General features: G+C 48.0%; 1 protein-coding gene across 2 annotated transcripts in view; it reads right to left on the bottom strand.

The window, feature by feature from the left end:
• The window catches only part of Disc1 (DISC1 scaffold protein), a 199491-nt gene that overhangs the window by 21605 nt on the left and 163342 nt on the right, over positions 1 to 14544 (bottom strand). For both annotated transcript variants that reach the window (XM_087900602.1, XM_087900603.1), the window contains one exon: positions 5055 to 5328. In XM_087900602.1, coding sequence (XP_087756728.1) covers positions 5055 to 5328 — 274 coding nt within the window. The remainder of the gene's footprint in view (positions 1 to 5054; positions 5329 to 14544) is intronic.

Here is a 14544-nt window from a genome sequence, read left to right as displayed (position 1 = left end):
TTCCAGCAATCTGGAGTTTCTCCAGCTTACACCTCCAAAATCTTCTAAATTCACCCAACAAGCTAGTTCCTGGGTTTTATGATCCACGGAACCAAGATTATTCAGAGCAGTAACCCACTGACTTCCCGTCTCAATGTTCTGCACCACGACTTTTCAACCCCGTGGCCAAAGTGCCTGTCACATACTGCGTGAATTGATGAAGGGTCTAATCGGGCTCATTGATCCGAGGATTTAGTATGGGCTGCTAGGCTCTGTGTGCTTGAACAGAACTTGATAACCGTGGCCTTGCAGGGAAGAGGGCATTTTTGCGTATGTTCTTGCATTGTGGCTTAGGTTCCTGTTCATTGTTGTGATAAAAAAAATATGCTGAGAAAAGCAACTGAAGGGAGAAAGGGTTTGCTGTACATCACAGGTCAAGGTTCTAGTCCATCAAGATGTGGAAGTCACAGAGGCAGGAGCTTGTGCTGAGCGGTCATGTCAAACCCACAGTCAACAAGCAAAGAACAATGACAGCACAGTACCTATGGCTCAGATCCCTTTCTCTGCTTCTACAATCCAGGATCTTGGCCAGGGGTCCATATCACCCACTCACCGTGGGTGAGGAAGACATGGCGGTAGGCAAGGAAGATGTGGTGGAAAGGGATGGGAACTGACTAGGAAGTCAAAAGCAAGACGGGCGGGGGGGGGGGGGGGGGGGAGCAGAGGCACCATAGCCTCAAAGGTTACCCTCGCCTCCTCCCAGTGACCTAGTGCTAGGCTGCACCTCCTGAAATTATCTCAGCTTCTCAATACATTGTCTCCAGCTGATGTCAAACCCTAACACAAAAACTTTCAGAGGGACAGTTCTTGTCCAAACCATGGCACTGCCCGTTCTCCCTCAACCCTTGGCAAAACAAAACAAAACAAAACAAACAAAAACAAAAACAAACAAACCCAGAGCATTTCCTGAGCCTCTGGGCTCTTTCTAAAGGCTCCTGTGGCTCATAAAACTTTGATTAAGCAAATTTGCCACTTTTCCCCCTTGACAGCTGTCTTCTGTGAGAGCAGCATCGGCCACTACTCTGCGATGGCTGGGGAAGAGCCTCTCATCGTCCTGCCCCAGTACTCTGGATGCAGTCTCCGAAGAGGCAAAGCTATGGCGTCTGCTTTTGTCTTTATTGCTGATTTCTTTGTTTACCGAAATCAGTAAAAAGTCGCTAAAGTACTGCGTGTGATTCCTCCGTGAGGCCAGCTTCTCTCCAGCTTACTTTAGCTTGCTTGGTGGCAGCTCAGGCTTGGAAAGGGACATGGCTGGGAGGGAGATCAGAGGGAGCCACGCTGTCCAGGGAGCTAGGCAGGAGGGCAGCTCATTAGTAGAACAGAAAGCAGCGGGGGGTGGGGGGGACAGGCTGCCATCAGGAAAGAAAGAATCCCAAAGGTATTGGGGTCAGAACAGCCAGCATGGGCAGCACCCCTTCAGTGCAGGAACCTAACATGCTGGTTGCCCCAGCTTCTACTTGGCTCCTGTGGCAATGTCAGTACCATCTATAAGCCAGGGCCAACAGCAGCTAAAGCCTCTGCAAGGGAGCTCTCGGGACACCAGAAAAGAAAGGGCGCTCACAATCCGGGCACCCCCATGCAGCCCACAGCTGGGCTGCTGACTTCCTCTGGAACAAAGCCTCGGGCAAAGGGCTTTGCCTTCACGGACTCAGGTGCAGAATGAAGGCAATGGCGCTGAGTAGCCTGGCAGGGTCCTTCAGCCACGGGGATCTGGTGCTCCAGAGCAGAGCGACAATGTGCCTCCGAAATGCATATCACTGCGCTGGCCAGATAAGCACAGGAAACACTTTGAAATCATCTCCCTGTGGACCTCTGTCAGAAGCCCTAGATTCGTCATGGAAGATTTGGATTGAAAAGCAATTGCCTGCCCCCCGGGTGCCGTACTTCAATAGGAAAACCAGTGCGGGTAGCCCTGTCCAGCGGAGCCTTGCAAAGCTAACCACACCTGGGGCCGCAAAGCAAAGGAACATTTTGCCTCAAGATAAACACATCAATCCCCCAGACTTCAATAGCCCTGAAAAGCAAGAAAGGAGGCCGAAACCACTTTCCTCAGGAGACCCCCCAACTATCACACCTCTGAGCCTCAGGGGTCTAAAAATCTTCCAGCAAACACGAGCCTTCCCCATTTCTCCTTAGGCCTCACTCTCATTCATTGCTCACGCCCTCCTCCTGACAATAGGAGCAAAGTAGATTATCAAAAGGGGTTTTGGGTGTTGTGGCCTCCCGAGAGCCAGGGATACAAAAATTAACACTAGTTATGCTTAGGTGGAAGGCCGACCTTGGTCCTACCTCTCTCTCTCTCTCCCGACCCTGCCTTCAGAAAGCCTGCCAAGCAGTAGTGGCTTCTCCCCCTGAGAATCTTGGGACCACGCCTACAGGGTATTTAAGACCTGGCCCCTAGACCTGCATGTGATTTCTCTCCTGCCAACCCCTGAGAGTCACCTGGGAATTGCTTTGCTCTGTTTATAAACCTGGTTTTATCAATTCAGCTGGATTTGGCTTATTGCATTGGCAGGGAAACCCACAACTGGGGATTTTCAAAACGCTTATCTTCTAGGTTTCACCACGTGCACAGATACTACAACTAACGAGGCCAAAGAGACGGCCTAAAGTGAGGTAGCGTGCTCTGCTCATGCTTCCCTCGCCACGGCAGGCCAAGGCCTCTGAAACAGTGAGCCGAAGACATTCTCTCCTCTCTTGCGTCTGTCATGGTAACGAGAAAGGTAATTAATGCCGATAAATCTTAGTTCTAATTATTTGTTCTTCATTTTTATGGCCATTGTTATTTTTGTGTCTGAGCATGTATGTGCAGGTATGTGCATATGAGTTTGTATGTATGTTCATGTGTGTTGAGAAGGGTGTGCATAGGTGTTTGTGTGTGCACAGAGAGACCATTCATATTTGTGTATGTGTATATGGAGGCCAGAAGTCAACCTCCTTGTTTTTTGAGACAGGGTCTCTCATTGCCCTGAGGCTCGCCAATTTGGAAAGGCAGGCAAACCCAGGGATCCTCCTGCGTCCACCTCCCAAGAGCTGGGATTACAAGCTTACACCGCCTTGCCCAGCCCTCTGTGTGGGTGCTGGGAATTTAACTCAAGTCCTCTTGCTCACACAGCAAGCTCTCTGCCCACTGAGCCATCCCTCCAGCTCACGCTGTTGCTGGTGTTGTGTCAGTGGATGAGGAGATGAAGTCTCCCAGCAACAGAAACAGAACTGCAGCAGAGACTCCAAGCTGAGGTCTCTCCTCCCCTGACCACTCTGAGTCTTGAGCTAAGACCACCTGTTCCATATTCAGTTCTGATTTTTAGCAGGAAGACATTGCGTTAAACTTTTTGTCAGTTATGGAAGGCTATGTACAATAGTGTCCTTTTGCTTTCTGTAAAGCCATGACTCAGCTACATACATGCTGACAACACAAGACAGAGAACACATCTGACCCTCCTCCCAGGTTCTTTCTTCCCAGCTTCCAGGCAACGGGACCTGCTCTCTGTTCCCATCATCTTTGCCCTTCCAAACCTACATCTGTCATCTTCAGATCTATGACACTTGTGAATCCAAAGAACGCCGTTCTCACTATATGAGACAGTCACAGCTTCTCCACGGGGACAATGTTCCTGGACCCCTCAATGCATACCCGAGACCACAGACAGCATCAAACCCAAGGACAACAACTTTTCATATGTAGACCTGTCTGTGACAAAGCTTGACTTATAAATTAGACACGGTCAGAGATTCGCAGCAGCACACTCTTTAAAATAAAACCACTATAACAAAATGCTGTTCTCTCACCCTGAAGATGCTCTGCCGGCCTCAGGCTCCTGGGATAGACTCATGGTTTACGATGGCCCATGCCTTCCCAGTGCAATGTTGGCTCCCTGAGAAGTTGTTAAGTATTTAGCAAACGCTGCTTCTCTTCCAGAGAGAATATTGGGTAACACAGGGGTGCTACTTCAAGCCTACCCAGCTGAGGGACCCAGAGCGACTGGTACACTACTCATCCTCCCATTGGGACATGTGTTCAAATACAACACCAGGGCCATTCCTCAAGACAGTGCAGACACAACGACCAGATGTTACGCGGAACACAGGGCACAGGTCTGTAATGTAACGGCTCTAGTCCTAATGGGGGCAGGAGTCCCCATGGATTGGCTGGGGTGCTCTCCCCACCCACCCTTCCATTTCGCTGAGTCCTAGCAAAGACAAAGGAAGGGATGCAATGAGGGTTGAAGGTCAAAGTGAGATAGCATGAGCCAGGCGTCAGCTTTAGTCAACTTCCTCCTTACAGAACCTATGGGAAGAGTACCCGGAAGCCACCAAACGAGCTCGGGAGCCTTAGAGAGAAGGAAGGCAGGTAACCAGGGAGCCACTCTGGACTCAGGGCAGGAGGGGAATGGGAAGTTGGGGAAGCGGGGTGAGGGAGCCTTCCCCAGTTGTCAGGGGCAGCCTCTGATTTAAAAATTAAGTAAAATCACGTTCTAATGGAAATGCACACATCAGGCCAAACAACAGGGCTCTCTGCTCTTGGGTTTGCCTTGGCTTTGTGCAAACAGGAACCACATTCATTATGATCCGTTTTTGGTGAAAATGACAACATGTATACATTAGAATACATGTATACATTAGAATGTTTGAATTCCTAAATGATATATTGTAATCTATAGGCTCTAGAGATACAATGAAACATGTGGGGTATATAATTCTATGTAACAACCTATATTATATATGCAGTGCACACTGTATATGCTGCTATATTAATTTCCTTGTTCTAGAATGAATGAGAGCATTGGGGCCATCTAAACTGAGAGAAAGCTAATGTTCCAAGCTTTTCTCTTTGCTCTTCTACATTTTAAGCTTCAAAAAGTTATACACTATTTTGTTATCATATTCAAGAGTTATATAAACTCTGGGAACTTTATGAGGGTCTGTGGAAACACCCCCCACCCCAGTTCTGTTTGTTCTTAACCCTAAGCTCCACACAACAGACCCCGACACAGCCATGCACACACAGGACAAACCTCTTTCTGTTGGCCTCCAGCACCGTGTGGTAAAGGGGCTGAGTGAGTGTTCTGCCCACGGGACACTTGTGAGGGGGTTTTCTCCTCTTCGGGGTGGGGTCTTGGATGGACAGCCAGGGAGGCTGTCCAGGTGGCCTCTCCTGTGCTGTCCACTTGCTTCTCAGCGTCTGCATGCGGACCACTGCCTGCTTCCTGGAGCCACAGGCTCTGCACCAGCAGCTGACAGGCCTCCAAGTCGGCTTCCCACACCCTTGCAAGCAGCGGGCACCTGCAGCTAAGACAGAAGGAAGCAAGCATGGAAATTAGGCCCGTGATTGGTTCATGCTACCCATGTTCGCACTCCAGAACATCATTTTACAGAGACAAAACACCAACCTGGGGACAAAGAGGGACCAAAATCTGTCTCTAGCTTGGTGACATTCAGGCGGGTCCTTCTTAGCTGCCTGGTCAGCAAGGACACCCAGAATCCTATTGGGGCTTCCAAGAACAGTCACCCAGTTTGGCACACTGGGCCCGATACTCCTGTTGGATCCCTTTGAGTCAACAAAGCCGCCCTGCCTACCCACAGGCTTCTGCAGGTGCTGGTCCACTACCTGGAACGTCATCCCCAAAGCAAATCCTCACCCACTGACAGGCATAAAACCTGGGCCCAGGCCTGTAGGGACCAATGCCGCCTGCCACCCCACCCTACCCAGCAGCACGCCCCGTTCATGCTCCCCTCACAGAATCACAGTGTGTCGGACTCAGCTTACACAGTCTGTGTTTGGGAGAAGCCCCGCACCCCGTAGCTAGACACCTAGGATCGGGGGGAGGGTGTCTCTGAGCATTCTCCAGCCTGTGCCTGCAGCCCCCGTGCTGGGAGGTGGAAACTGCAGCATCCTGGGGCTTGCCGAGCAGTGACTCTCATGGGAATGACAAGCCCCAAGTCCAGGGAATGGAAAGACCCTGCCTCAAAAATAAGTGGAGAGAAATAAGAACACCTATCAACAACTTGCATGCAGCGCATGTCCGCACATGCGCACAGTGCAAACCAACTCTATGGCATCGGAAGTCAAAATAGGAGAAAACTTTGGAAGAAGGTCATAACAAGGGTGAGCACTGGGGTGCTCTCTGGGTGCTGGTGGTCCTGCCAGTGCCGTGTTGTGTAAAATCTCATCAAGTAGGACATGTGATGCCTTGTTCGTGTTCCGTGCTAACCGAATGTAACAAACAAAAAGGAGAAGGAGAGGGTAGTTTTCTGAGCTAGGCCCCGCCCCGTGCAGGAGGAGGCGGGATCTGGGGGTCGGACAGTCCTTAGCAAGTCTGGTAAGACAAGGGCTCTGGTCAGCTCCCTGGCTCCTCATTTTAGCCAATTCCATAGATAGAAGGTGGTGCCTCGGGTCCGAATTTGCATCTCCCCACAAGGCTCATTTCCGGTTCTCCGAGACAACCTCTGTAGGTGCCCACTGCCTGCCCGCTCTTTTCTCGAGTCCCACTCTGTTCCTGAGACACTTGATGGACACATTTCATTACTAGTCAATTTCTGGCAGTCTTATCATCAACTCAGCTCTTCCATTTCTTTTTTAAAAATTAATTTTTGATTATGTGTCTATGTGCCCTTGAGTGCAGGGGCCTGTAGAGGGCAGAAGAGAGCCCTGGGGGCCTGGAACTGGAGTCGCAGGCAATTGTGAGCCTCCTGACATGGATGCCGGGAACTAAACTTGGGTCCTGTCTAAGAACAAGTGCTCTTAACTGCTGATCCATCTCTCCAGTGTAAGCCTCCATTTCTTTGTTCCTGTTTTCATATTTTCTATCCTCTTTGGAAATTAGTCCCATTTTTGTATAGAACTGAAATGCAGTGTTATATGCTTGTTCATATTTTTTTAAAAAAATTTTAGTGTATGTGTATGTGTGTACACATGCATATGTATGCTATGATGCATGTGTGGAAGTCGGAAGAATAATTTGGGAGTTGATTCTCTACCACAGGTTCAGGGGATCAAACTCAGGTTGCCAGATTTGTAAATCTCTCAGTCCATTGTTCGTAACTGAAAAAAAAAAAAACACTTTGAAATCATTTATTCTTGAAGTCACCTCTCCTTTCTGTCCTGTGTGGGGTATTTTTGACCTTGTCCAGTCTTACTGGAAGCTCACTATTTGCGTTGGTTTGAATGAGAATGTCCCCAATAAGCTCATATGTTGGAATGTTTGGCCCACAGTTGGCAAAACTAGAAAGAACTGGGAGGTGTGGTCTTGTCAGAGGAAGGGTGTCATTGGAGAAGGGCTTTGCGGTTTCAAAAGCCCATGACACTTCAAGTGAATGCGCTCTCTCTCTCTCTCTCTCTCTCTCTCTCTCTCTCTCTCTCTCTCATCAGATGTGAGCTCCCAGCTGTTCTCCAGCCCCAGGCCTGCCTGCCTGCCGCCATGCTTCCTGCCTTGATGGCCATGGACTCACCTCTGAAACTGTAAGTCAATAAAACCTTTCTTCTGCGCGTTGCTTTGGTCACGGTGTCTTTCCACAGCAACAGAACAGTAACTGAGACCCTGTTTTATTAGTTGTTTGAAGAAGCGCCCTTTGCATCATCAATCCTTGGCATTGATTTTCAGTCTTGCCTCCATAGGCTTCTGTTCCTATCTTTACATCTCTTTCTTCCTTCTGTGGATTTATTATCTTACCCTTTATTGCTTCTCTTGAGTCCCTGCCTCATTTTTCTCTTCCTGACCTTTCTTCTACGCTTGCTCTGTTAATCTTCTAATTTAGGTACTTAAGAGTTTATATTTTTGTCTGAGCAATTCTCTAACCATATCCATATCCATATTTGTATATTTAAATCCTCAAGTATTAAATACTTTAAAATATACAAAAAAGCCGGAAATTGATTTCAAAACCCTATGTGCTTGCTATCGGACTTGGCTGATCTTTAATATTTCTTAGGCTGGCATGAGGCTAATTTCCAGAATTGATAACTTTATCCTCCTGAAGACTTAATATAGAGCCTTTGTCTTCCTTCTTCCTTGCCTCTTTAAATTGAAGATATTTACTAGCATGCTTTCCAGTTTGGGGCCCAATGCAGTGATAGCTTCTCTGTGGCTCCTTGGCCCTATGAGCCAGTGGGAATCACTGGATAGGGCCAGTGGGAATCATGGGATAGGGCCAATGGGAATCACTGGATAGGGTCAGTGGGAATAATGGGATAGGGCCAATGGGAATCATGGGATAGGGGCAGTGGGAATCACTGGATAGGGTCAGTGGGAATCATGGGATAGGGCCAATGGGAATCACTGGATAGGGTCAGTGGGAATAATGGGATAGGGCCAATGGGAATCATGGGATAGGGGCAGTGGGAATCATGGGATAGGGCCAATGGGAATCATGGGATAGAGCCAATGGGAATCATGGGATGGGGCAGTGGGAATCATGGGATAGGGCCAGTGGGGATCATGGGATAGGGCCAATGGGAATCACGGGATAGGGCCAGTGGGAATCATGGGATAGGGCCAGTGGGAATTGTGGGATAGGTCCAATGGGAATCACTGGATAGGGCCAGTGGGAATAATGGGATAGGGCCAATGGGAATCATGGGATAGGGCCAGTGGGGATCATGGGATAGGGCCAGTGGGAATCACAGGATAGGGCCAGTGGGAATCATGGGATAGGGCCAGTGGGAATCATGGGATAGGGCCAGTGGGAATCATGGAGCAAGTTGCAGGTCTCTTCCGGCTCCCAAGGAAAGAAGTCAACAATTCCCCTTGTTAACTCCTGTAATGCCACAATGATTGATGAAATACAATGTGTCTCCTGCTTGAATGAATGTGGGGCTGGCCCCAAGCTCTCTCTAGAACACACTAGCCACAGCCTAGGTGCCAGTTTCAGAGGTGCCAGTCACGCTGCAATTCAAATATACGGCCGTGAGACAGCACGGTCCCTGTGGGTCACGTGATCATTTCTCCAAGGGTTGGGTTTCTGATTCATCTGCTCCTTGCATCTGCTTGTACTAAAGAGAGTCGTGGTTGATGTGTAAGTGGTGAGATGCCTGCCCTTCTTGCCCAGGAAAGTAATTGGGTCATTTACAAAAATTGCTTTACCAATGAGCGGCTCAGAGCCACCCAGCTGTCTGAGAGCATGGATGATGTTTTGGGCTGTAACGAGGCAGCCTGAACCTCAGTGCCTGCCCTGCATAGAGACCTGAGACCCAGCCCTGTGCTTCCTTTCTCAAAGCGAAAGGAGGCCTGACAGATCAATCAACCACAACTGTGTCCGACTCCGTTGGGGATGGGGATGGCGATGGCACTCAGGGATCAGGAGAGGTCGCCTGCCTCTCTACTGAGGAAGTAGAAACACCCCAGTCATAGTGTCTCATGGGTGTAACCCCAGTACTTGTGAGGCTGAGGAAGAAGGATTGTAGTGAGTTCAATCCCAGTCTTGACTATGTAGTGACTTCTGGACTACCCTGGGTTAAAGTGAGATACTGTCTCAAACAAAAACAAAAAACCTGGGAACCCTGAGTTCTAACACAGATGTCTGTAATCCCAACCCTTGTCACCAACCCATCTCTAGTGATTGACTCTCATTTAAAGGAACAGAGCAATTTCTCTGGAAACTTTGAAAACCAACAATGTTGTCAAAGTAAATCTGCTGGCCTGGCCTGGCCTGGCCTGTCACCTGGGTACCCTATCCCTTTAAGAGACAAGCCCCGTCCACTCCCAATCTCCTGCTTTAGGCCAAGGCAAACACATCTCTGGCCTCCTCTCCAGCTCTCTCTCTCTCTCTCTCTCTCTCTCTCTCTCTCTCTCTCTCTGTTCAGCCTTCTTCTGAAGCAGCAGCTTCTGCCTCTCTCCCTTCCCTACTTCTTTCTTTTTTCTCTCTCTCTTTTTCTCCCCATCCTAAATAAACTCTATACCCAAGCTCTCTCTTCATGGTCTATCTGTCTGTCTCCCACCCTCCAGGGGACCCGGGCAGCCTTGGGTCACCAGCATCATGAATGATAACAATCAGGACCTTTTACAGACCTGTAATATAGGAAAACATCCACCCAGAGAGAAGGGTGATAGTTCGAAACTCTCAACAAAAGCCACTAATGTGTGCGTCTGCATTCTTTCTATTCCCTGGGCAACCAAATCTCCAATAGAGAGAAAATGCCACTACTATAAATGTTTACATTTTATTCGATTTATTTTTATTAATTAAAATTCTTTTAAATTTATGTGTGTGGGTGTTTTGTCCACATACATATTTGTGAACCATGTGTATGCTTGGTGTCTGCAATGGCTACAGAAGAACATCCAACCCTCTAGACTGAGTCATAAAGTGAGCTGCCTAGTCGGTGCTGGGAACTGACCCTGGGCCATCTGCAAACATAGTGCTCATAACCACTGAGCCATCTCTCTAACCTGTCCTTTACTTCCTAAGAAAGAAACTTGATCTTACTTTATTTTGTGTGTATGTGTACACACATGTAGAGGCCAGAGATCAACCTCCAGTGCCCTCCTCAGTCATTATCCACCTTGCTTTTTAAGGGTCTCTCACTGAACCTGGAGTTTGCCGATTCAGCTATGATGACTGGCTGGCAAGTCCCAGGGATCTGCCCTTTTCTTCCTTTCCAGTGCTGAGATTTCCAGCATGTACCCAGCCTATAGGGTGGCACTGCTTACATCCAAGACTGCTTTTCTCCTCTCCAGAAATACCCTCATAGATGTGCCCACAGGTATAGGTGGAGTTTTCCTGTCCTAACTGCCTGCTCCCTAATAACCTGCAGCTGCTTCCCAAATAACTGACTCGGAGACTTAATACAAATTATAGCTGTTTGGTCAATAGCTCAGGCTTATTACTAACTAGCTCTTACAGCTAAATTCATTTCTATTAATCTATGTGCTGCACAGAGACTCATGGCTTTTACCTCTATCCTATTTTGTGTGTCTGATTTATTCTCCATCTGGCTGGTGACTCTTCTGACTCTGCCCTTCCTCCCATCATTCTCAGTTTGACTTTCCACCTAACTTTATCCTGTTCAGCCACTGGCCAGCCAGTTTGCTTATTAAACCAATCATAGCAACATATATTCACAATAAACATAAGGATTATTTCACAGCACAGAAGTGTATTGCAATTTCCTATTCACTTCTCAAATCCAACCACACTGACAATCCAGACTAAACCCCATATCCACAGTTACTGGATGGTGCTGCAGTATATTATGTCGTTAGGCCATTTATTTCCCAAACAACCTCACATTGTAGTAATTAGACTACAGCGTAGAGGTTTCAAAACATACTTTCAACTCTGCCATTCCTATAGCCAGACATCCAGTGTTTATCCTCTCTCTGGGATCTGGGCTAACCTTGCCCACAGAGCACTTGTCGGCTTTATGGGAACAAGGCTCAGAAGTGCCAAGAGTGAAAGGTCACATGGGTTCCACCTAGTACTTCTCGGACTCTTGCCCTGTGAGACAGCTGTCCATGCTGCAGATACCGGGCTGGACGGACCACGTGCAATGGCCGTGAAAGCTCAGCTGACGGCTACTGCTGGCATGTGATCTGAAGGCACCCCCTTAGGGGAGGGTCTGTCTTACTAAGATACTCCCATATTCATGCCTCACCAGCTGTGAGCAAAACGGATGTTGTGTTGGAGCAGAGATCTACTGTGCAGGTGAAGGAGCCCAGGAGTCTCAGAAACCACACACAAGCATGGCTGGCTTCCCTTTCTTATTATGGTAAAGCCAGCCAGCCATGGATCGCATAAGCACTTCCAAAGCTGCAGATTAGCAACAATGTGCAGAAACAGGTGTCCTACCTCCCTTCCTGTTCTTGTGATAAAACACTGCGCAAAAGCAACTGAAGGGAGGAAGCATCTATTTGGCTTACATTCACAGTCCGTCGCTGAGGGCAGTCTGGGAAAGCACTCAAAGGTAGGCCTGCTGGCTTTTCCTACAGTGTTACCTCCAGCCTGGGAAGTCACTCGCAGCTGAGGAAACACAGCAGAAACCAAGGAGAACTTGCTGGCTCTTTGAGACTTAAATTCAGCTGACTTTTTTATATAGCCCATGGCCATTTTTCTGGGGAATGGGGCTCCCCACAGTGGGCTGGACCCTACTATATCAATTAATCAAGTCAATCCCTCACAGACATGCCCATGGGCCAAGCCAACCTAATCTGGGCGATTCTTTAATTCAGACTCCCTTCCCAGGTGACTCTGGGATGTGCTGAGTGGAGAGTTAAAGCTGACTAGACAACCAGGGTGTATGTTTTTGTTTGTCCAGTTTCACCACTGTGAAGTGGGACAGGGACATAACTGGATAGAAAGTTTCAAGGAGGAAGTATTAAGGATCCTGGTTTAGGATATGAACCCCAGCCTTCAGGTGCTCCCATTCCACCAGCTTGTGAAAGGTAAAAATGTCTGACAACTTGGCAGGCTCTCGGGTCACCCAGGAGTCAGCCACTGAACGTGTGCTTGCTCCGGACTCTTCCATTCAGCTTCCCCCGTGTTCCTCGGATGCCCTTTCACCCTTCCAGGAAAGATGCATAGTCTCTAACAACAGGTGGCTAATTCTTGTGCCTTTTACTCTCTCAAATTGTCTCTCTTTAAATCCCAACCATAACTGGTCAGCAGGTAAAATGGGACTTGGCAGTGTATGCTGGATGACTCAAGTCTGATCCCTGAACCCACAATGAAAGAACAGAGGTGACTCTTAAAAAAATCTGTCCTAAAAGATCTCCTAAGTAAATTTGGGAGCCATGGAGACCTTGGGAGAGGGTTGAAGGGGAGGGGAGAGACAGGGAGGGGAGCAGAGAAAAATGTAGAGCTCAATAAAAATCAATAAAAAATAAAATAAATAAAATCTGTCCTGACCTTCACATGCAGGCCATGGAATCCAATAACTCCTACTACTACTACTATGACTTTTATTATTATTATTGATGCTGTCATTATTATTTTAAAATCTAACCAGTTCTTCAAGGTCAATATCAAAGCCCCTAACACCCATATCTTCCCAAACTCCACACTCAAGCATGCTGCCTTCCTCTGAACCATATGGCATCTGGCAGGACTCTTAATATAACCACATCCCATTTGATTCCAATGGTCAGGCACATGCCTTCCTTTTCATATTTAAAGGGGCTCCTGAATATTTCATGCTCCCTTCTTTAAATCCCAGGAAGATGTTACTCACCCCAGGTGCTCAGGAATGACCTAACGAACTGAACAAACACCCAGGGGAGCTGGAAACATATCCGTCCTCATAAAGGTCACCAGAGGGAGGCCTTCCTGGTGAGTGACTGTTACCGAACGACTACGTTAAAAATTAAAGTCTCAGAGTAAACAAGAGATGGACCATGCTAGTTGGCCTCTCAGCTGCTCAAGGACCAAACATTTTTTCAAATTATCTGCACAATGTTGAAGTGGCAGAAACTTTTTGAAGCAACTTCATAGGACAAAACTGACACATGTAGATATATGTGAATATATGTATGCATGCATACATTGAGGTTTGAATATATATAATAAGATCAAGGTACCAGAAAACCTGGTGTCTGATGAGGGGACAACTCCTCATGATGGTACTATCTAGCTGCATCCCTCATGTGGTGGGAGAAGCAAGGACCACTTTCGTAAGGATGCTAATGTTCATCATCATTGATGAGGGCTACACCCTGCTGGTCACTGCCCTGGTGATTAAAGATCGGTATTTTAATCGAGACATGCCATAGATAGTTTGTTTAAAGGTTTGCAATTTGTAGGAGAATGACCAGGAGAAAGAGGAGGTAGATGAGGGAGCAGAGGAGGAGAGGATGAGAAGGGAGGGGAGGAAGAAGGGGGGAGAAAAGGAGGGTAAAGCTGAGGAAGAAAAGGAGGGAAGGAGTGGAAGGGGATTAATGTGCATACAGATCACCTTATTAAGTCACTTTGGAAATCTTGTTGAAATCCAATTTTCTGACCTGTATAGTTCAAAGGGGTGGTATGTGACGTCAGCGTTGGCGCCCTATGGGACACACAGTGACACTGATAAGTAATAGCCACTGTGTCCTAGTACCTACACGCTTCAAATGCAGAGATCTGAACTGACCCAGATGCTAACAGTACATACGACACCACACAGGCTCAGGTGGGTACGTCTCCAGACGCTAACACAGTACATACGACACCACACAGGCTCAGGTGGGTACGTCTCCAGACGCTAACACAGTACATACGACACCACACAGGCTCAGGTGGGTACGTCTCCAGACACTAACACAGTACATACAGCACCACACAGGCTCAGGTGGGTATGTCTCCAGACGGTACCACAGTACATACGACACCACACAGGCTCAGGTGGGTACGTCTCCAGACACTAACACAGTACATACAATACCACACAGGCTCAGGTGGGTATGTCTCCAGACGGTACCACAGTACATACGACACCACACAGGCTCAGGTGGGTACGTCTCCAGACACTAACACAGTACATACAACACCACACAGGCTCAGATGGGTAGGTCCGGCATGCCCTTAAATCCCCTTGGTGTT

The sequence above is a fragment of the Myodes glareolus genome, chromosome 22 (assembly GCF_982192425.1).
Source record: "Myodes glareolus chromosome 22, mMyoGla1.1, whole genome shotgun sequence".
NCBI lineage: Eukaryota > Metazoa > Chordata > Mammalia > Rodentia > Cricetidae > Myodes > Myodes glareolus.
The sequence above is the reverse complement of the archived record's forward strand: the minus strand, read 5'-3'. Positions and strand labels throughout refer to the sequence as shown.